This window comes from Canis aureus, chromosome 4, assembly GCF_053574225.1.
Source record: "Canis aureus isolate CA01 chromosome 4, VMU_Caureus_v.1.0, whole genome shotgun sequence".
Classification (NCBI taxonomy): Eukaryota; Metazoa; Chordata; class Mammalia; order Carnivora; family Canidae; genus Canis; species Canis aureus.
In genome coordinates, this window is record NC_135614.1 from 20,900,696 (window position 1) to 20,924,975 (window position 24,280).

Sequence of the window (24,280 nt, forward strand, 5' to 3'; positions counted from 1 at the left end):
GATAAGAACAGACTTTCACTTTCAAGATTATTTATTACTGTATGCTATTTTTATTCAAAGGGGAAAAAAGCAATAGTTTTTAAAGTGGGAAAGCATAGAGACATGGAAAGGTATCAGTTAGCAAGGACAAGGAGCTCTCCTTCAACTGTCCACATGTCTTTGAAGCCTACAAATAAATAACAAAAAATACCATCTCACAGATCCTTATTTTAGTCTGAAATCCCTTTCTTCCAGGTCGGAGAGAAGTTACTAAAGCATTGGCCTGAAACAGTTACCATCATGTGTACACACAGGACTGGCATGAGCAGGAGCCTTTTTTTTTTTTTTTAAAGATTTATATATTTATTTATTCATGATAGACATAGAGAGAGACAGAGAGGCAGAGACACAGGCAGAGGGAGAAGCAGGCTCCATGCCGGGAGCCCAACACAGGACTCGACCCCAGGACTCCAGGACTGCACCCTGGGCCAAAGGCAGGTGCCAAACCTTGCTAAGCCACCCAGGGATTTCCAAGCAGGAGCTTTTAACTCAGTGACACAATTTCTACAGCATAGAAAGTAGTCCTGCCTACATCACTGACACCTGAAGAGAAGAGATTTCTAAAAGTCTAAAATCCTAGAATTTAGAATTTTTTTTTAAAAATGAAAAGGATAAAGAGCTAATGCTTACTTACAAAAAAGAGAACTATCCTATTTTATTAAATTTTTCTGTTGTGGGGGCCTGGGTGTCTGTCGTTTTAAGCCTCCAACTCTTGATTTTGCCTCAGGTCATGATCTCAGGTTCATGAGATTGAGCCCTACTGGGCTCCATAATGGGTGTGGAGCCTGCCAGCACCCCCTGCCCGCCCATCCCACTTTTGTGCATAGATACACATATGATCTCTCTAAGAAAAAAAAAATGTATCTTGGAATGCTGCATAAAAATAAGAAAAGAAAATGGATCCCTGGGTGGCGCAGCGGTTTGGCGCCTGCCTTTGGCCCAGGGCGCGATCCTGGAGACCCGGGATCGAATCCCACATCGGGCTCCCAGTGCATGGAGCCTGCTTCTCCCTCTGCCTGTGTCTCTGCCTCTCTTTCTCTCTCTGTGACTATCATAAAATAAAAAATAAATTAAAAAAAAAAGTCCACTGATTCATAATTGCCAACATTCATTGAGCTACTCTTGCATGCAAGATACCTCATTTAGTCTTCACATCAGATGCATGAAGCAATGTACTACTAGTCTACCACTTTTCCTATGAGAATGCTGAGGCTCAAAGAGATTGCCCAAGGTCAATTAGCTCATCAATTGGAGCTAGAAGCAATCCAGACAGACAAGACTGTGTTCCATATCTACCACTCCATCATGCTAACAAATTAGTAATTTCATTGGAAATGACTGAGACTACACTTAATGGACCAAAAAGGTATACATACAAGTTTAATTTCTCCTACAAGCAGTTGCTCTATAAGCTTTCACTTCGATGAAATATGTTTCAAAATCTGCCCAACATATTCTGGATTTCTGCCAAACTAAAATTCAGCATCTGGGGACACCTGGGTGGTTCAGTGGTTGAGCATCTGCCTTCAGTTCAGGGCATGATCTTGCGGCCAGGGATCGAGTCCCACATCAGGCTCCTTACTGGGACCCTGCTTCTCCCTCTGCCTATGTCTCTGCCTCTCTTTCTCTGTGTCTCTCATGAATTAAAAAATAAAATAAGGATCCCTGGGTGGCTCAGCGGTTTAGCGCCTGCCTTTGGCCCAGGGCACAATCCTGGAGTCCCGGGATCGAGTCCCACGTCGGGCTCCCAGCATGGAGCCTGCTTCTCCCTCCTCCTGTTTCTCTGCCTCTCTCTCTCTCTCTCTCTCTCATAAATAAATAAATCTTTTAAAAAAATAAAATAATAAAAAATAAAATTTAGCATCTGGGTGAATTTTTAATATTTTATTTTTTAAAAGATGTATATATTTGAGATGGCTGAGTGGCTCAGCAGTTGATGATCTGCCTTCAGCTCAGGTCATGATCCTGGGGTCCCAGGATTGAGTCCCACATCAGGCTTCCTGCATGGAACCTGCTTCTCCCTCTGTCCATGTCTCTGCCCCTCTCTCTCTCTCATGAATAAATAAATAAAATCTTTAAAAAAAAAAAAAGATGTATATATTTTACCTGAGGAGAGAGAACACACACACGGGAGCAGGATTGGGACAGAGGGAGAGGGAGAGGTAGACAATCTCAAGGACTCCCTGCTGAGCGCAGAGCTCGAGGCAGGGCTTGATCTCACAACCCTGAGATCATAACCTGAGCTGAAATCAAAGTCAGACATTTAACCAACTAAGCCACCCAGGTACCCCATTTAATATTTTAAAATATTGTTATCAAGTACCCTTAATCCTTCTTCAAGTGTTATAAAAAAAACACTTCAATTTTCAGAAAGTCATATTAATTCAAATTGAGTAAATGGGTGCTTAAACAGATTTGAAAATAATTTCTACCCACAGGTTGAATCCTCTATCAACTGCAAGCCTGACAGGGGAGGATATTGATGTCTGTGTACCTATCATTTTAAACAATATTTACAGTTCAGTGTTTCTCTGAACAAGAAGCCATGAGGTAGCCCATACATGAAAACTCCCATCACTATGGCAACCAGAAATGGCAATGATTGCCCAGTGATTCATTGTGTATCCCAAATAGAAATTGTTTGCCAAGGACAGAGAAACAACTCACAGCCATGCTTTTCCTGGAAAAGAATCCAGTTAAAGAATAACCTGGGGTAGTGGTTGTTTTTAAGTGTTTATCAATTTTCTATACATTTATGTTAGGGCATCTATCTTTTTTTTAAGATTTATTTATCTGAGAAAGAGTGCAAGCTGGAGGAGAAGAGGCTGAGAAAGGACAGAGAGATTCCTCAGGCAGACTCCCCACTGAGCTCGGAGCCCCATGCAAACTTAATCCCAGGACTCCAAGAACAAGACCTGAGACAAAATGAAGAGCTGGCTGCTCAACCAACTGAGCCACCAGGTGTTCCAGGATGTCTACCTTAATAGTAACTCTAGTTCAAAGAGGTAATTAATATGTTTCCTAAATAAATGTTCAGGAACTCATTCATTAAGTCATTCAATAAATGATGTGCACAAAGTAAGTGTCCTCCATGGTAGTAGGTGCTCTATGAGGTGTCGGGCATATTACTGTGAACAAGATAGCAGGAAGCCTGTCTTACTGACTTTTCATTATGACTAACAAGCAAATACGCAATAAGGAGATGGCATGATACACAGTTTGCTGCCTGTCGTACAGGGTGCTCTGGGTAGCTGGGCCACACGATTTCCCAAAGGAAGTGATGGCTAAGCTGAAACCTGACACAGGAGCATAACCTAAACAATCAAAGCAAAGCAGCGAGGTGTGCAAGCCTCAGAGGGAGCCAGACAGAGGAAGCAGCAGGCATAAAGGTCTGAAGTGCAGGGCACCTGGGTGGCTCAGTTGGTTAAGTGTCCATCTCTGGACTTTGGGTCAGGTCTTGATCTCCCAGGGTCATGGGATCAAGCCCTGCATCAGGCTCTGTGCTAGGGGTTCAGCCTGCTTAAGATTCTCTCTTCTTCTGCCCCTCCCCTCACCCCCTAAGCCCCTCAACAGATGTGCTCACTCTCTCTCTGTCTCTAAAGAATAAAAGTTCTGAAGAGTAGAAAACAGAGCCAAGGCTGTGTGGCAGAAACATGGGGTTGTGGGCATAGTGGTGGAAATGGAGAGATGGGGAGAGGTAGAGAGCACATGAAGGGGCTTGTATCTATAGGCCCAGCAATGACAAAGAAGGAACTATTACTACATGTACAAAATGGGCAAATACCACAGACATAATGTAAAGCAAAAGAAGTCACACCCAAAGGAGTATATACTGTATTCCATTTGTGTGAAAGTCAAAGCCACACAAAACTAATCAATGATAATAGAGATCCAAAAATGGAAAGGATGCTGACTTTGAAGAGGATGTGAAAAGGGACCTCTGGGGTGCCAGAAATATTCCACATATTCCTCTGAGTAGTGGTTAAACTGGTTATATAGACAAAAATGTATCAAGTTTATATTTACAGTCTGTTCACATTGCCTTAAACAAACTATGCCTTAATAAAAAGAGTAAAAATCCAAATGAGCAAAAGTAATAGTTAAGTCTAACAAAAAATGACTCCATATATTAGAAAATGACCTGGTTCTACAAATCAAAGGGATAAATGATTTCCAGAGAAAATTAATAAAGAGCTTTAATGCTACAGATGACTTTTCTAGTGAAGAGGAGTTTGGATCTTATCATTTGTGCAATGTGGATTAAGACAGGGCTTAATCAGGGCAGCCCTGGTGGCTCAGTGGTTTAGCACCACCTTTGGCCCAGGGTGGAATCCTGGAGACCCAGGATCAAGTCCCATGTCGGGATCCCTGCATGGAGCCTGCTTCTCCCTCTGCCTGTGTCTCTGCCTCTCTCTCTATGTCTCTCATGCATAAATAAATAAAATCTTAAAAAAAAAGATGGGTCTTAATCATATTTTCCTTATAGAAAAGTCACATACATATACATACAACACACAAACCTATAGTATGCACATATAGTAAATACAATCATCTAATTTAAGATAGTATTACCCACCCTGAGGATAAAATCAGGGTAGAAATACACAAAAGACTTCAACTGCATTCATAAAGTTCTTGTTTGTGTGTTTGTTTGTTTGTTTGTTTGTTTAGAGAGACAGACAGCATGCATGTGCAAGTGGAGAGGGGCAGAGGGAGAAGGAGAGAGAGAATCCTAAGCAAGTTCCATGCTCAGCACAGAGCCCAATGTGAGGCTCAATTCCCCCCCCCCAATCTGAGCCAAAACCAAGAGTCAGAGGCTTAACCAACTGAGCCACCCAGGTGCCCCTGCAGGAGTAAAGTTTTAAGCTAGGTGTACATATATGGGCATTTGCTGTAGTATTCTTATGCCTTTTTGTACCTATTAAATATTTCATTTTTTCCATGATTAAAAAGAAATCCACTACCTGCAGTGTGAAGCTATTAGAGGAGTGATGTAGAGATCCAGGCATGAAATGATAAACTCACTACTCTTGGGACTGTGAAGATGGAGGGAAGAGGACCTCCAGGAGAGAAATGTGGAAGGAAAATCACCAGGATTTGGTAATTGACCGGATGTAGACATAGGGGAGAGAAAGGAGATAGGTTTCTGCTTGAACAACTGAATGGATGCTGGTGCCATTTATTAAGATGGGGAAACAGGAAAAAAAATAAAAATAATAAAAAATAAATAATAAATTTTTAAAAAGATGGGGAAACAGAAAAATAAGCAAGATTTTAGAGTGAGAGGAAAACAATGAGTTCAATTTCTGACAGGGCGACTTTGGAACATCTCCAAATGGAGATGTCTAAGAAGCAGTCAAAACTAGAATCTGAAGATAGGAATGAGAACCAAGTTAAGGACAGATTTGGGAGCCATTAACAAAGATCCACTGATTGAAACCACAGATTTGGACAAGACTCCAGAGAGAAAGTGGGGAGTAAGTCCAAAAGAGTTTAGGAGGGAAACTTAGGGCAGAATTGAGAAGGAGTCACAACAAAGAGCAGCCCAAGAGTTTGGAGGAAAAGTATGAGCATGTATGTTGGTATCTAAGAGAAAAGGGTGATTCAAAGAGGCATGATCAACAGTGCCAATTTCTGATGCAAACACAGGGAAGATAAAAACTAAAAAGTAACTGTTGGATTTGGCAGCCAGGAAGTCCTCAGTGACTATTAGAGCCACTTCCAAGAAAGGTGAGGAGGAAGTCAGACTGGGATAAATTGAAAATTGGTAAAGGAAAATAGAGATATCAACAGTGAACTTCTTTTTCAGGAAGTTTGGCTCTAAAAGGAAAGAGAGAAATAGAAGAGGAGCAGGAGGGAGACAGGCTGATTCGTATTAATTCAAGCCAAGATACACAAAAGCCTTTATGTCAAAATTCATGTTTTCCTTTAAAGATTGTATTTATTTAGTTGACAGAGAGAGAGAGAGAGAGAGAGAGAGAGCATGAGCAGTGGGGAGAGGGAGAAATAGGCTCCCTGCTTAGCAGGGGGGCTCAATCTCAGGACCCTAGGATCATGACCTGAATCGAAGGCAGCTGCTTAATCAACTGAGCAACCCAGGCAAACCTTTGATGTCAAAATTTATGATAATGGAACTTAAATTATGATAAAGAAAAAAACAAAAGTATGAATATGTTTTCAGGTTACATATAGACATATTCAATTCCCCAAGAATGAAGAAAATACAACAAGGTTCTCATTAAGACAATCACTTGGTTACAAACATACTTAAGATATGTTAACATCAAGAGCTGGTGAATTAAAGCATAAAATGGATAAATTTTAAACCAGGAAGTAGCACGTTAGGGCAAAGAAAAATGGATGCTAAATGCTATTGGAGAAAAGACCCTATAAGGTCCCTCCCCTCCTGCCACCCAATAGTGCAAAAACATTCTTTGGTATTGAATGAAAGAATAAGTTTGAGCATAACATACAAAAGGAAATTAAGTTACTATTCAGTAGCTTTTGGTTCTAGATGCTATTCATTTTCGTGGAAAACAGATATTATTAAATATTTACCAGCTTTGGAGTTTTCAGGATGCTTGTCAGGGTGACATTCCAAAGCTCTGACTTTAAATTCTGCCAGGATTTGTTCAACCTAAAACAAAAATCGATGTTTAAAATAAGGAATCCAGCTTAAATGGCATAAAGGAAGAAGTTGGGCATCATTCCTTCTCAAAACAGCCATGATCAACCCAACATTTTATTTTGATCCTTATATTTGTATTTTGACTTTTTACTCTAAGAAATAATTTCCTCCATAATGAAACTCAGAAAGCACCCAGTAAAAACTTCTATGCAAACAGCAGTCCATGATCACAATTTAATTTGCTGCTGCATTTAGATGATAGCCCAAGACACCTATGAGCTTAATATATTTAAATGTCAAAAATAGAACGGTTTATCCTAAGAATACATAAATTAGACATATTCACTCATCTGAGTTCTTCATGTTTTTTCATCATCTGACTTCTTCAAAAGATGCTTAGCCATCATTCATTATTCAAGGATGCCTGTCTAGTTTATAAATTATCCATTATAAAATTCCCTCTTTCTGCCTTTTGCCCCCTCCATTTTCTTTATTAAGAATTTCATGATTTTTTAAAAAGGACAGAATTCAAATCTGTTAATTATGTTACCAACTAACAGTGTGGCTAGAGATTTTGACTGGGGGGAGAAAGAAACTTGAGCCCAAACTAACATGAAGCTTGAGAGGCATTTTGATTTGATTTGATTTCACTCAGCCCTCTAATCTTTGTTATACTTCATCATCAACCTGTCTTTGTTACTTGAATTCCAATGACAGCAGCAGAAGACAACAGTGGTTATGTGGCTTGTTTTATTTTTTTTAAGATTTTATTTATTTATTTGAGAGAGAAAGAACACCAGCGGTGGGGAAGGGTGGAGGGAGAAGCAGGGAATCCAATGTGGGGCTGGATCCCAAGACCCTGAGATCATGACCCAAGATGAAGGCAGATGCTTAACTGACTGGGCCACCCAGGCGCCCCTGATTGCTTCATTTTAAAATCCAGTTCTGTCCCAAGACTTTAGGCAAGTTATGTAACTTCCATGTGCCTTGGTTTCCTCATCTTTACACTATATGATCAATAGAAATAAGGCATTTAACACAAAGCCTGATCATAGTAAGACTTCAATAATAATAGCTAAAACCAAAAGTCAGTGGTTAACTAACTTGTCTGAAATCATTTAGCTAGTTACTTAAAAAAATGAATTTTTTGTTAACCAAGCAGTTGGACTTCAAATCCAATAATCTCAACCACTCAACTGTTTTATATGGCTGAATTCTTCAGGCTTATGGACCTATTATCAAGTTCCATATTTACTATCCACAAATTAATGAAAGCAAATTACCTCTTGTTTGAGAAACAAATTCTCAAGCAGCTCAGCTTAATATTGTCATAAGACTCATGGAAAAAACATAAATTTATCAGTTCCGTGTTATTTTTAATTTTCAAAAAAAAATTCTTCACATTTATAAAGCCAGGCTGTATTAGATAAGCGTATACATTAAGTACCCAGACTAATAACTATTCTTTTCTGTGTTAAGCATCTACTGAGAATCTCTTGGGATAACAGGAAGGGATAGACTTCCTGTTAAGAACTGTAATTAAGGGGCAGCCCGGGTGGCTCAGCGGTTTAGTGCCTGCCTTCAGCCTAGGGTGTGATCCTGGAGATCCGGGATTGAGTCCCACATCAGGCTCCCTGCATGGAGCCTGCTTCTCCCTCTGCCTGTGTCTCTGCCTCTCTCTCTGTGTCTCTCATGAATAAGTAAATTTAAAAAAATCTTAAAAAAAAAAAACTGTAATTAAGGGATGCTGGGTGGCTCAGCGGTTGATCATCTGCCTTCAGCTCAGGGCATGACCCTGGAGTCCCAGGATCGAGTTTAAATTTTTATTACTCAGACATTAAAAATGACAAATACCCACCATTTTCTTCAACGTGGATGGAACTGGAGGGTATTATGCTGAGTGAAATAACTCAATTGGATAAGGACAAACATTATATGTTCTCATTCATTTGGGGAATATAAATAATAGTGAAAGGGAATAGAAGGGAAGGGAGAAGAAATGGGTAGGAAATATCAGAAAGGGAGACAGAACATAAAGACTCCTAACTCTGGGAAACGAACTAGGGGTGGTAGAAGGGGAAGAGGGCGGGGGGTGGGGGTGAATGGGTGACGGGCACTGAGGGGGGCACTTGACGGGATGAGCACTGGGTGTTATTCTGTATGTTGGCAAATTGAACACCAATAAAAAATAAATTTATTATTAAAAATAATAATAATAATAAAATAAATTAAATAAAATACTAGGGCAGCTGGGTGGCTCAGTGGTTGAGCTTCTGCCTTTGGCTCAGACTGTGATCCCAGGGTCCTCAGATTGAGCAGGGAGTCTGCTTCTCCCTCTGCCTATCTATGTCTCTGTGTCTCACATGAATAAATAAAGAAGATCTTTAAAATAAAATAAATTTTAAAATATTAAAAATCCTAAAGATTCTAGTAGTACAAGCATTTTTAATTATTTATGAATATTCACAATCTCTCTTTGTTAAAGTTTATATCAATACAGAACAAAAAGTAAAAGCCACTTTACTACTTATTCCCCCCGAAAAACAGGTTTCACTCTTCAAGATACATTTTTTGCACACTTATATACATATGTATGTATATATATGTGTATATATATATATTGGAGGATTTTAATAAGATAAATAGGTAAAATTATACATATCTATCAAAGGTAGAAAATTTGGAGAGTGTTTATTGTTGTTATTTTCTTTTTTCATTCCTATCACATTAGGAAACATTCTAGTATTAGCCCATGGAAGCAAATGTTTCAAAATGGTTCATTCTCAACAGTGCTAACGTATGTGATTGTTAGTTTCTTCTTTATATTTTCTTTTTTTAATTTTATTTTAATTTTTTATTGCAGTTCAATTTGCCAACATATAGCATAACATCCAGTGCTCATCCATCAAAGTGCCCCTCTCAGTGCCCATCACCCAGTCACCCCAACCCCCCACCCACTTCCCCTCCCACTACCCCTTGTTCATTTCCCAGAGTTAGGTGTCTCTCATGTTTTGTCACCCTCACTGATATTTTCACTCATTTTCTCTCCTTTCCCTTTATTCCTTTTCACTAATTTTTATATTCCCCAAATGAATGAGACCATATAATGTTTGTCCTTACTTTGCTAATTTTATATTTTAAAAAATTAAGAATACTCCATAACTGTCTTTCATTACTCTTTATAGTTTTAGTATCACAAAATTTATCATGAGTCTCCTATATAGGGCTGGTTCTGGATAAACCAACTAGTAAAGTGGGTTAGTTTGTCTTGTGAATGTTCTATTTATCTCCTGGCATCCACCCCATGTGCCTGTGCCGACTGCAGCCCATGGACAAATGAGGCTCGCCATGCCAAGGTCCACTGAATCCTGCCTTCTTGATCCAATGCCCAATGGTCTGGAAAACTGCCTATTATGCTGGCCAGTAAACATACAAACAAATGTTCAACTTTACTCATAATCAAATAAATCAAAACATCCAAGTCATGAGAATGACCAGTGTCATTGAAAGTGCAAAGAAATAAACATTTCTATATTCTCCCAGTGAAAATGCAATTTCTTGGAAATATGTGTGTATATGATAGAATTAGATATATATCAATACATATACTCTTCAATACAGCAATTCCAATTCTAGGAATTTGTCTAAGAAGACAGAGGTGGGAAAATTATTTAGTTATAAGAAGGTTCAATGAATAAAATGTTCTAATTTTTTTTTTTAGATTTTATTTATTTATTCATGAGAGACACAGAGAGAGGCAGAGATATAGGCAGAGGGAGAAACAGGCTCCATGCAGGGAGCCTGACGTGAGACGTGGGACTCGATCCCTGAATTTGGATCACGCCCTGAGCCAAAGGCAGCCGCTCAACCGCTGAGCCACCCAGGGGTTCCAAATGTTATAAATTTTAAACAAAAACTTATGTGCCCAGTAATAAGACTTAAGTTAACTGAAATATTGCTATAGACTAAGATATCTTACAGTCATTAAAAAATCATCTTGTAGAAGACTTTTAACAATCTAAGAAACATTATGTAACATATTTCTAGGAGGAAATATAAACTACAAAGCATTAAATGATAAATTTTACCTTAAAAGGGATTATGTAATATATATGTATATAATAACAATAATAATAAATAGCTAATATTTATTGAGACTTACTATATGCCAGGCACTGTTCTAAGCACTGTGCATATAGCATCTCATTTAATTCCCACAACAACTCTGAGGTGGACACTGCTATTATTCCCATTCTACAGATTAGAAAACACATCAATACAGCATATGTGCACACATAGATATGTCATACTCTCAGATTTTAAGCATTTAGGTTAACATTTTTCTCTGTTTTCTCTTCATATTCCACATTTCTTATTGAAAATATATTAGTTTTAGAAGTTAAACTTGAAAACTTAAAAACTTATCTTTTCCAGAGTCTATTAGCACAATATTTTGATCTATGTTAGGAAATACTCTAGTACAGAATAACCACTAATCTGATTTCCACTTAGATGGATCCTTTCCAACTTTCCCTGGCCACACAAATGCCTGGTCTCTCCCTCCATGTGTCTAAATTTTGACCCGGTAAGATCACTTCAAGCCTCATCTCTTCTCTGAAATCTTTTCAGATATTCTTCCTTTAATTCCTGTTGCGCTTATAAATAGCATCTCATAGCACCATACTTATTTTTTCTCAAATTATTTCCTTTATATTAGCTTTGACTCCTCAGCTGGATGCCAAGTTTCTTACACACTATTTCTCACCTTTTTGCTTTGTTTTGTCTTACTCCCATTACTTCCAGTACTGGCCCTATGCCAAGTGTTGAATAAATACTTGATTATTGACTGACAGATATTCTTTAAATAACATGATTATAGCATAATAGGACCTTTCTGAAAATTATGATTTATTCATCAAAATAATGAACTGATTCTAGTGATGGAAACTGATACGCTGTAGAAAAGAGAAGATTCATTTTAATAAGTGAGTTAATAAGTATCCATCATTTCAATTAACTTAGCATGAAATTGGATTTTTCCCATAAAACCCCCAATATTAGCAATATCTCTGAAATAAACTCCATAAGATGATCCTACATCATTCTAATCAAAAGATAATTAAAACATGAGCTAGAGAACCAACTTGAGCCACAAAATATATAACGGCAGTATTGTGTTACAATCCATAAAATACAATAACTTTAATCCATGGTGACAAAAAATAGTTGAATAAATAAATGTGGGAGAAAAAATAACTTTTCTTTACAGAAGAATTCTGAATAATAAATGTAAAATGAATGAGGAAAATAGGAAGTCACCATTAGGTAAACACCATAGTAGTAATTGTTACGGGCAAGATATGCCAAAGGATGCTAACTAAAATCAGTTGGTGAAAGTCTGCGGAGACACACTACAGTCTCAAAAAATGACCATCAACAATATTTTTTCATGACAAAAGGGAAACTAACAACTCTACAGGGCAAAAACAAGGCAGAAGAAACATGACAGACACCACCTTGACTATGTGTTCGGGTCAGTAAGACATATCAACATCATGTAGCCCAGATGTGATACACTGACAAAGGTATAATATCACTTCGGCAGTCTTCTTTCCAAAAACACATAACTTCAGTCTAATCAGGAGAAAACCTGAGACAAACCAAACTGAGGGACTTTCTAAAAAATAACTGATCATTACTTTTCAAAGTGTCCAGATCATGAAAGACAAGGAAGGTGTGTGAAATTGTCACTGTGGAGAAAAATCAAGGAAATGAGACAACTAAGTGTAAGAAAGGATTCTAGCTTGGATCTTGGAAAAGAAAACAGACACTAGTAGAGAAACTGATGAAATTAGAATGAGACCTATCCTTTAGATCAGAGGTTGACTAACTCTGGCCCGAAGGCCAAAGCTGGGCTGTCCCTGTTTTTTTAAATAAAGTTTTATTGGAAAACAGTCATCATCATTCATTTTACATATTATCTATGGCTACTTTCTTGCACTACTAGCAGAACTGAGTGGCTGTGATAGAGGCCATAAGTCCTGCAAAGTCTAAAATGTCCCCTAGCTCAAAAAAAGTGAGGGTGCCTGGGTGGCTCAGTAACTTAGGTATCAGACCCTTAATCTCTGCTCAGGTCTTTTTTTTTTTAAGATTTTATTTATTTGTTCATGAGAGATACAGAGAGAGAGGCAGAGACACAGGCAGAGGGAGAAGCGGGCTCCACACAGGGAGCCTGGTGTGGGACTCGATCCCAGGACTCCAGGATCACTCCTTGGGCTGAAGGCAGACGCTAAACTGCTGAGCCACCCAGGGATCCTCTGCTCAGGTCTTCTTGATCTTGGAATCATGAGTTCAAGTCCTGCACTGGGCTGCATGCTGGGCATAGAGCCTACTTAAAAAAAAATAAATAACAAATATAACATAACATAACATAACATAACATAACATAACATAACATAACATAAAGATGTTTGCTATCTCAGGACTAGTACCGGGGTGAGACAAGCAGAACACCTAGATTTAAAGAGGTACTCTCTCTTTCTTAGGTTTCTGCACGTGCACAACCCTAAGAGTTAGTGCCTCCTTAAATGTTGTGTCCTAAGTGCCTTGCATGCCTCACCCTAGTCCTGACTCTATCTGGTCCTTTACAAAAAAAAAAAAATGCTTGCTGGCCCATGGTTAATACTATTGTGCCAAAGCTAATTTTCTGATTTGTATTCTTTTACTGTGCATAACTCTAAATATAATGTTAATATTAAGGGAAGCTGGATGCATATATATACACATATAGAAACTCTGTAATATTTTTGCAACTTTTCTATAAATCAAAAATTACTCAAATAGATGGAGCACAGAGGATTTTTAGAGTAGTGAAACTATTATGTATGATAAATGTCATTATACACTTGTCCAAACATATAGAATGTACAACCCCAAGAGTGAACCATAATGCAAACTATGGACTTTGCATGACAGTAATGTGTCAGTGTAGGTTCATCAGTTGTAACAAGTGAACCACTCTAGTAGAGATGTTGATAACAGTGAGGCTATGCATGAGTGGAGGGAAGAAGTATAGGGGAAAGCTCTATGACTTTTGCGCAATTTTGCTATGAATCTAAAACTACTCTTAAAAAGTCTATTAAAGGGACACCTTGGTGGCTCAGTCAGTTAAGCGTCTGCCTCCAGCTCAGGTCATTACCCCAGGGTCCTGAGATCGAGCCCTACATTAGGCAACCAAGCCTGCTTCCCCTCTACCCCCTGCTTATGCTATCTTTCCCAAATAAATAAATTAAATATTTTTTAAGTCAATTAAAAATCATTTAATGGGGAGGTCCCTGGGTGGCCCAGTCAGTTAAACGTCTGTCTTGGGCTCAGATTGTGATATTGGGGTCCTGGGATCCCCCTGTGTTGGGCTCCCTGCTCAGCGGGGACTCTGTTTCTCTCTCTTCTCTGCCTGCCACTCCCCTGCTTGTGCTCTCTCTCTCTCTGTCAAATAGAAAAAAATCTTTATTAATTTTTTTAAAGATTTTATTCATTTATTCATGAGAGACAGAGAGGCAGAGACATAGGCAGAGGGAAAAGCAGGCTCCCCAGAGGGAGCCTGATGCAGGACTTAATCCCAGGACCCAAGGATCACGACCTGAACCAAAGTAGATGCTTAACTGCTGAGCCACCCAGGCATCCCAATAAATAAAATCTTTTTTTAAAAAAAGTCATGTGCAGTCCAGGTGGCTCAGCAGTTTAGGGCTGCCTTCAGCCCAGGGCGTGATCCTGGAGGCCTGGGATCAAGTCCCACGTTGGGTTCCCTGCATGGACCCTGCTTCACCCTCTGCCTGTGTCTCTGCACCTCTGTGTGTGTGTGTGTGTGTGTGTGTGTGTCCCTCATGAATAAATAAAATCTTTAAAAATAAATAAATAAATAAATAAATAAATAAATAAATAAATAAATAAATAAATAAATCTTTAAAAGTCATTTGGAGAAACCTGACTGGCTCAATTGGTAGAGCATACGACTCTTGAGCTTGAGGTCATAAGTTCAAGCCCCAGGTTGGGCATCAAGCTTACTGCACACACAAAAAAAAAAATTTAACAGAAAATATTCATTGAAATGTCAATTATAGAATAGTCCAAATTTACAAGGTTCCAAGTCTACAATTACTGTGAGGCCAAAATCACCCACATACACAACTTACTATGTCCCAGGCACTGTTATAAGCATGTTATTTATCATATATCATTTAATCCCCATAACAACTCTATGAGATGGGTACTATTATTACCCCCATTTGCAGATTAGGAAACAAAGGCATAGAAAAGTTAAACCATTTTCCCAAGGTTACATAACTAGTAAACAGTAAGACTTAAGCCCAGGTGGCCTAAAAAAAAATAATAAACCCAGGTGGTCTGAAGTCAATAAGAAAGAGAACTAGAAACAAAAAATAAGTATCTCCATTTATCAAGTTTATGCTCAATTTTCAAGTCTGTGAAATCTTGAAATCAAGATGTCTTATCATTGCTACTGAAATGGTGACCAAATATCAAAAAATCAAGTAAGATATAAACCAGAGAAGATGCTTTACACCACTGGTGTGTGGTGTATGCATTAGTAAAGACTTTAGATTTCATAACATGTGTCTTTTGTGTAAAATCTAGTTCAAGGCAAAAAAAAGCTGACTAACTTGAAATCAACCTTCTCCAGTAAATGTTTTTGAAATGAGGGTATGTTGTTTTCTACTCAACAGTGTGGAAATCCTCATGGGATTTATATATGTCATTTCTTCAATTTTCAACAGAAGCTTGAAATTGTAAGAACTATATACTAGAGGAACCTGGGTGGCTCAGTCGGTTAAGAGTCTGCGGTTAAGAGTCTGCCTTCAGGGATCCCCGGGTGGCGCAGCGGTTTGGCGCCTGCCTTTGGCCCAGGGCGCGATCCTGGAGACCCGGGATCGAATCCCACATCAGGCTCCCGGTGCATGGAGCCTGCTTCTCCCTCTGCCTGTGTCTCTGCCTCTCTCTCTCTCTATGACTATCATGAATAAATAATAAAATAAAATTAAAAAAAAAAAAAAAAAAAAAGAGTCTGCCTTCAGCTCAGGTCATGATACCAGAGTCCTGGGGTGAAGTCCCGGGTCTGGCTCCCCATTTGGCTGGAAGTCTGCTTCTTCCTCTGCCTCTCTCCCACTCATGCTTATTCTCTCTCTCTCTCTCTCTCTCTCTCTCCCTCTATTTGCTCTCTCAAATAAATAAACAAAATCTTTTTTTAAAAAAATCAGAAAAAAGAACTATATACTAAAGCAAAAGTATTATATGTGTGTGTGTCTACACAGTTGTTATAAATAGAATCAAAATATTAAGTTGCTTTGAAACTATAACTGCTAAATTGCTTTTGAGTATGAATAGTTCTGGTCAACTTTTTAAAGCATCAAATCAAGGAATATTTGAAGTAAAAGAAACCATCCAATACAAATCAAGTAAAGGAAATGTCACACTAAATATTCAAAAAATGGAATTAAAATATTTTTAGGGGGGCTGGCCTGACTCAGTCAGTAGAGCATGTGACTCTTAATTTTGGAGGTGAGTTCAAGCCCCACACCGGGTGTAGAGATTACTTACAAATAAAAAAAATTTAAGATTTTATTTATTTATTTGACAGAGAGCACAAGAAGGGAGAGCAGCAGTCAGAGGGAGAGGGAGCAGCAGGCTCCTTGCTCAGGGAACTCAATTGCAGGGTTCAATCCCAGGATGCTGGGTTCATGACCTGAGCTGATGGCAGACACTTAGCTGACTGAGTCACCCAGGCACCCCCAAAATAAAATATTTTTAAATGGGAAAGATATATATGAAAAAAGGGGAAAGATACATATAAAAGGAATTGACAAAATTGTGACAGATCATTTCATTTTAAATAACTGATTGTAATCCTAAACATGCTATGTCATTGACAGAATCAGTAAAGAAGGAATAGCAAGACAATGCTTTCATTCTCCTTTTACTATATGCCACAGTACATACATGGAAGTATGACATAATTGGTAACTAAATTGCTGGCTATAATGAAAGAGACTGTTATAAACATTATTCATAAACAATAGGATTTTTTTTAGTCTATTCAAAACTAATCCTCCTTCTTTGTAGACTGAGTAAACAATAATATAACTATAAAAGACTGACTAAAAGGGTCTAGAGATTTATTATGGGGATATAATGACCCTTATTTTATAACTCAGCATGACAATGGTTTTTAATCCAAATTGTGAAGCTTATCAAGGTAAATTACGTTTCTTTGATTTTAAAAATCTCCTTCAAAAATTATTTGGCAATAGTACAATTCATAACACAGATGGTAAAAATTGTAATAAATGTTCTCCATTGCTATAAGTAAATCACCACCAAAGTAAACAAGAATAACATATTATCCTAAAGAAGAAATATGCAACTAAAAGAGTATTATAACCTGGGCTGTGTGTGTGTGTGTGTGTGTGTGTGTATTTAACTACAAGATACTTAATATAGGGCAGCCCCGGTGGCACAGCAGTTTCGCGCCACCTGCAGCGCAGTATGTGATCCTGGAGACCCGGGATCGAGTCCCATATTGGGCTCCTTGCATGGAGCCTGCTTCTCCCTCTGCCTGTGTCTCTGCCTCTCTCTCTGTGTGTCTCTCATGAATAAATAAATAAAATCTTTAAAAAAAAAAAAAAAGATACTTAAGATAACTCCCTCAGTGTGATGAAGATAGAGATTTTAATCCTTTACATCCAACGTCACATCCTATTTTCCATACAAAATTAAGCACATTTTGTTACTAAACTCTAGCCTTATGAAACAAAGATAAATAAAAAAGTATTTTGCTTTAAAATATTTTAATATTAATAGCTGGGAGTGGCCAACGGCCTGCAGAGCAACATGCCTAAGTTTTATTGTGACTACTGCGACACATACCTCACCCATGACTCTCCATCTGTGAGAAAGACACACTGCAGTGGTAGGAAACACAAAGAGAATGTGAAAGACTACTATCAGAAATGGATGGAAGAGCAGGCTCAGAGCCTGATCGACAAAACAACCGCTGCATTTCAACAAGGAAAGATACCTCCTACTCCAGTCTCTGCTCCTCCTCCTGAAGGGGCAATGATCCCACCTCCCCCCAGTCTCCCGGGTCCTCCTCGCCCTGGTATGATGCCAGCCCCCCATATGGGGGGCCCTCCCATGATGCCAATGATGGGCCCTCCTCCTCCTGGGATGATGCCAGTGGGACCTGGTTCTCAGCATGGGCCTCCTGCTCACCTTTCCTACAACTCCGAACAAACGCTTAGTGCTCCTGGAATGAGGCCACCTATGGGAGGCCATATGCCAATGATGCCTGGGCCCCCAATGATGAGACCTCCTGCTCGTCCCATGATGGTGCCCACTCGGCCAGGAATGACTCGACCAGACAGATAAGGAGAGACAGGAACCTCTTTATATTCATTTTATATTACTTGTTCTACTTCACCAGGAGATCATGGTGCTGTGACTCTGGGTGTTTTCTAACAGCATGACAAGGAAGACTTGCTTCCCCTTCCTATTGAGAATAGTTTTTGCAGGGGAGTAGTGAGACAAAAAAAAAGGCAATTTTCATTTGTATTGTGAAATGTGAAAATAAAATTGTCAACTGTTTTAGTTAAAAAAATATATATTTTTTAATATTAATAGCTATATTTTAGTAATAAAATAAAACATTTTAATAATTATTATATAAAATATATCTAATAATTGAAATGTACTTCTTACTCATCTCAATAGTATTTAAAACATTGAAAAACTAGGAATAAATGAAATATTTAATATTAAGGGAATAATCAATTGTAATACAACAATAAAGTGAAATGTTTAGCATTAAAATATTTATGAAGAGTGTTTAATAACATGGAAATGTTATGATGTTATAACATTATAAATGTTATAATGTTATAATGTTAGTGGATAAAAAGCCACAATCAACAAGTAACATATGTTATCTTCCCAAACATGTCTTAAAAAAAAAATATATATATATAGGAAAAACACTGAAGATTAATAAACAAAACATTAATTAATAAACAAAATATTAATAGTGTTACCTTTGGGAAATAGAATTATAGGAGTTTTCCATAATTTAAAAAACTTTAGCAACCTTCATCATTGTCTATGTGACCCTTTAAAGACATTATTTCAATGTAGATCAAGTGAACAACTACAGCATTTTCACGCATTGTGTTTCAGAAATCACCCTTTTAAGTAACTTCTCACATGATTTTAAAATGTTAACATAAAAGGATGTTTCTTGATTTATATAATTTAACTGCTCATATAAAAATACATATTTTAATTAAACATTTTAAAAACACTAATTACTAGAAAATTATATTTCAAAAAAAAGAAAATTATATTTCATCTCAATTTTGGTATAAATTACCATAACAAAGCTATAGCTTATGTATTCTGTGAAATATTGCCAACAACATTACAATAAAATTTCAAATACATATTTTTTAGTGTATTTGAAATAAGTCTATGGCCATGTGCCAGAATACACATACTCAATCAGAAACATCTATAAAATCACAAAAGGACATTATCCAAATAAAGACCCAAGCTTTAAACCCTTAACTGTCTCTAAGCCAAATGTGCTTTAAAATAATATAAGGTTAGGTTTTTAGGCAATGTGACTAAAAGTACAGAGTTACAACCTTAAATAAAAACTTGAAAAAGAACAGCATTATCCACTGTCTTACCGAAGACAGTTCATCACATCCTAGTAGCATGTAGTAATCTTCAGTGTCTTCTGACCTGTAATTCAGAATTGCATCCATTTCGGTTACTAAATCAGCTTCTCTTCCCTCTGAAATAAGAGACAGAATAAGCTGTGAATTAATCAGAAAAGCCTTTTTAAATCTGGTTCTCAGCAGCACGTTCCAAACAGCAGTAACTAGATTTAAGGCTGGCCACAGTCAATACACCATATGTCATCCTAGACCTTTGTAAACTCTACCCTTCATTGGCTGTTTGCAGAAGAGAAAAGAACAGGCCACGTGCCTACCTGTTGCAATGCTGTCTGGGATCTGTAGTTTGAGTTTATGTAAATAATGCATTTGAACCATTCTTTTTTTTTTTTTTTTTTAAGATTTCATTTAACTTGAGAGCGAGAGAGAAAGCACAAGCAGGGGGGAGCAACAGAGGGAGAAGGAGAAGCAGACCCCTGCTAAGCAGAGAGCCCGACACAGGTCTTGATCCCAAGACCCTGAAATCATGATCTGAGCCAAGGGTAGACACTTAACCAACTGAGCCACCCAGGCACCCTGAAACATTCATTTTATGGGTTGACAAAGTCTGTCCATTTTTATGTACTCCCCAAATTAGCCATTTCTCCATTTCTTTTTTTTTTTAAGATTGTATTTATTTATTCATGAGAGACACACACAGAGAGAGGCAGAGACATAGGCAGAGGGAGAAGCAGGCTCCTCGCAGGGAACCCGATGTGGGAACTCAATCCCCGGAACCCAGGATCACGACCCGAGCCAAAGGCAGCTCAACCACTAAACCACCTAGTGCCCCTCCATTTCTTGTATATTTTTATCTTTTTTCCTTTATTTTTTTAAGAGATAGAAGAAAATTCGAAGCAATACAATAAAACTCTCAGAATTTGTTAAATCTGGGTAGTGGGTGTTTTTCTGAGACTATTTTAGACTATTTCATAATGTTTTAAATAGTTTAAGCATAGAAGGAAGTAGACAAGGAGAAAAAATTCTCAATCATTTGATAGTGTGTTCATTAAACAAATATTTATTGAGAACCTGTTCTGCGTCCAGTGTGATTGTGGGAAAAGGTGTGGTAAGTCAGTTGGTTCTTAACAAGCTTACATTTTGTTGGAGGAAGACAGACAAGAAACATGCAAACAAACAAGATCAATTAAAATAGTGATTTATACTATGAAGGAAATAAAATAGGGCAGTAAGAAGAAGAACTGTATGATGACCAGGTTTGGTTCACTGTACCTTTGCTCCTGAGCTGGTTCTCTCCAGACTCAAAAGTGTGTCTGGTGCAAAGTGTGTTCAGGGAATATGTTTCAGTTCACTGTGGCCCTAGGATACACAGGTCAGATCTAGGATTTAGAGAAGGTGAGTAGTCACAGACGGAACATTTTAACCATCTTAACCCTTTAAACATTACCTTGAAAAAAGAAATGTTTTCATGGAGCTCACCTATATGCATCTTCTTTAAAATTTATTTTGGAAAAGAAATAAAGCACTGAAGCACCATTCTTACAAAACCTTCATTATATATCCTCTCTTACTAAATTTCTGTATGGAATTTTAAAATAAAGGATAGCTATTTCTGTTTTGGAAACTTTACATCCCTTGGGGTATTTAGACGCTTATTTGGAAATCACAAAATGCTGATTAGAATAACTAACAGCTGAGTGAAGTAAGTCAGTCGGAGAAGGACAAACATTATATGTTCTCATTCATTTGGGGAATATAAATAATAGTGAAAGGGAATATAAGGGAAGGGAGAAGAAATGTGTGGGAAATATCAGAAAGGGAGACAGAACGTAAAGACTGCTAACTCTGGGAAACGAACTAGGGGTGGTAGAAGGGGAGGAGGGCGGGGGGTGGGAGTGAATGGGTGACGGGCACTGGGGATTATTCTGTATGTTAGTAAATTGAACACCAATAAAAAAAATTTTTAAAAATCTAAAAAAAAATAGAATAACTAACAAACAGCCTTCAAATAATGTAAAGTTGCTGCTATGGAAAATAGGGTAGTAAGTCCTCAAAAAATTAAACATAGAATTACCATATGATGCAGCAATTCCACTTCTGGTTATTTACCCAAAAAAATTGAAAGCAAGGACTTGAGCAGGTATTTGCACACCCATGTTCATAGTATCATTATTCACAACAGCCAAAAGATAGAAACAACCCAAGTGTCTGAAACAGGAAAAAATAAAACACAATATAGCAGTGCCTGGGTGCTCAGTCAGTTCAAAAGCATTTGCCTTCGGCTCAGGTCAGGATCCCAGGGTCCTGGGTTCAAACCCCGAGTCGGACTCCCTGCTCAGAGGGGAGTCTGCTTCCCCTTCTCCCCCTGCCGCTCGCCATGCTTGTGCTCTCTCTCTTTGTTAAATAAATAAATAAAATCCTTCAAAAAATAAAATGATGTAGAAACATACATAATATCTGGGAAATGTTCATATTCCAATTTTTTGGTGAAAAAAATTTACAAACCAGTATGTATTATGTAAAAACTCACTGAGCACGAAGACTCAGTGGGTAAAAGTCTTACCTCAATCTAAACAGGAAAAATAGGGCAGCCCAGGTGGCTCAGTGGTTTAGCGCCACCTTCAGCCCAGGGCCTGCTCCTGGAGGCCAAGGATCCAGTCCCACGTCAGGCTCCCTGCATGGAGCCTGCTTCTCCCTCTGCCTGTGTCTCTGCCTCTTTTCTCTCTGTGTGTATCTCATGTATAAATACATAAAATCTTTTAATAAATAAATAAATAAATAAATAAATAAATAAATAAATAAATGGAAAAATATAAAATTAAAAATTTTAAATATGTATGGTACAATATCAGTTTTATAAATATGTTATGTATATTGATAAAATATGAAAAAGCATATATACCAAAACAGACCATTATCACTACATAATGGGGTCACAGATAGTTTACATTTTATTCTTCTTACTCATCTCCATTTGCTAAGATAAACATGTATTATTCTTTTAATTAAAAAGGAGCAATAAAAATAAAAACTAAAAAGGAGCAATAAAAAACAAATCAGTAAAAACTGCAAAATGCCAAACATCACACAGCTATTTACAGACTTAATAGAAATGACAATTCAGAGTTTGTTCTTCAGGTGGTTTGATTTAGTTTGGTTTGTTGCATTCCCCACTGCAGCTATGTAGTTAGTCAATTTACTCATCCTGGGAAGCTAACATTGTGTTGTAGAGTTGACAAAGAATAAAATGATCTCTGCCATCACAGGGCGGCCCCTCTCTCAGGTATCTGGACTACTATCCATTCCAACCGGTACGTCCAATTGTTGTATCTTGGGAAAGACTCCTTGCTTACAGGAATCATAATGCAAGGTAAACAATGCCAAACCCTTCTCCTTATTCCTAAATGATATTTATACTCCAGAACTTCTTTTAAGGGTAAAGTATTGCACTGCTATATCCACACTAAAGCTGTGATCAAAAATAGCAAAATAGCATGGGGCGCCTGGGTGGCTCAGGTCATTCTCAGGGTCCTGAGATAGAGCCCTCCATTGGGCTTTCTGTTCAACGGGGAGTCTGCTTCTCCCTCTCCCTCTGTGCACTTTCTCTCTCTCATATGCATGCGCTCTCTCTCTCAAGTAAATAAAAAAATATTTTTTAAAAAATAACAAAATGGCAAAAATATACCATGTACTATGTAGAATACACCATATACCATAGACCTCAATAAGCCAACTCTAAGTTCCATCAAAAGACAATCCAAAAAAATTAAGTAAGTTTGAGTCCAAATATGTATATATATTACATACAATTATTATAGTGCCTATATTATAATCAAATGCCTACACATAATACTTTCATTATTTAGTTACATAGAAAATGATCAAATGATCTCACAATATTTTTTTTGATCTCACAATATTTAACTTTTAAAATTTCCTTTAACTTACATGTTTTAAATCATATATTATGAAATAAATGTAAGTTTACAAGTACAAGGCATCTACCTTTTTTTCTAGAGGATGATATTGGGGGCAGCCTGGGTGGCTCAGTGGTTTAGCGCTGCCTTCAGTCCAGGGTGTGATCTTGGAGACCCAGGATCGAGTCCCACGTAGGGCTCCCTGCATGAAGCCCGCTTCTCCCCCTGCCTGTGTCTGTGTCTCTCATGAATAAATAAATAAAATCTTTAAAAATAAATAAATAAAAAATAAAGGATGATATTTGGAAAAACTTTGCCTTATATCTGAACATACATGATACTTTTTCAATTTGGGAATCCTACTTCAATAATTCTCATGTTTTAAAATCATTTTCATAAATTTTTTCTCTTAAGTTATATATTATTTAGAAAAGTTTTCATTCCTTATTTTAATAAATATTAGCAGTCTTTTGGGGCATTGTTCAGAAAAAGTAATAATACAAGATAACCAGATATTCTGAGAATAGTTGGAGTGCCACTTATTTATTTCTACTCTTTCCCAATTAACCTCCAAACCTGCCATGGCATCTCATTATAGGGTTTGTTTTTATTTTTTTTAATTTTTATTTATTTATGATAGTCACAGAGAGAGAAAGAGAGAAAGGCAGAGACATAGGCAGAGGGAGAAGCAGGCTCCATGCGCCGGGAGCCCGATGTGGGATTCGATCCCGGGTCTCCAGGATCGCGCCCTGGGCCAAAGGCAGGCGCCAAACCGCTGCGCCACCCAGGGATCCCTAGGGTTTGTTTTTAATGTTCATTGGGGTTTTCTCCCCAACAAAGGTAACAAAAATCATGTTGGGACCTCTGGTTAGTATTTGGAGAAATGATAAATGATAAAGCTAGAACCATTTCTCCTTATGCCAAAATAAATTACATACAATCAAATAACCCAGAAG

At 37.7% G+C, this 24,280-nt stretch overlaps 1 protein-coding gene and 1 pseudogene across 4 annotated transcripts in view; one reads left to right on the top strand and one right to left on the bottom strand.

Annotated features, from left to right (window-relative positions):
• Window positions 1–24,280, bottom strand: part of DNAJC12 (DnaJ heat shock protein family (Hsp40) member C12) — a 52,397-nt gene that overhangs the window by 25,708 nt on the left and 2,409 nt on the right. For 2 of the 4 annotated variants that reach the window (XM_077894701.1, XM_077894698.1), the window contains exons 2-3: window positions 19,420–19,526; window positions 6,598–6,676 (exon numbers count right to left, since the gene is read on the bottom strand). In XM_077894701.1, coding sequence (XP_077750827.1) covers window positions 6,598–6,676; window positions 19,420–19,497 — 157 coding nt within the window. In that variant the 5' untranslated portion in view covers window positions 19,498–19,526. Of the gene's footprint in view, window positions 1–6,597; window positions 6,677–19,419; window positions 19,527–20,679; window positions 20,787–24,280 lie in introns of all 4 variants that reach the window. The other 2 variants (XM_077894699.1, XM_077894700.1) reach the window with 2 other exon arrangements.
• Window positions 17,546–18,335, top strand: LOC144312263 (U1 small nuclear ribonucleoprotein C pseudogene; annotated as a pseudogene).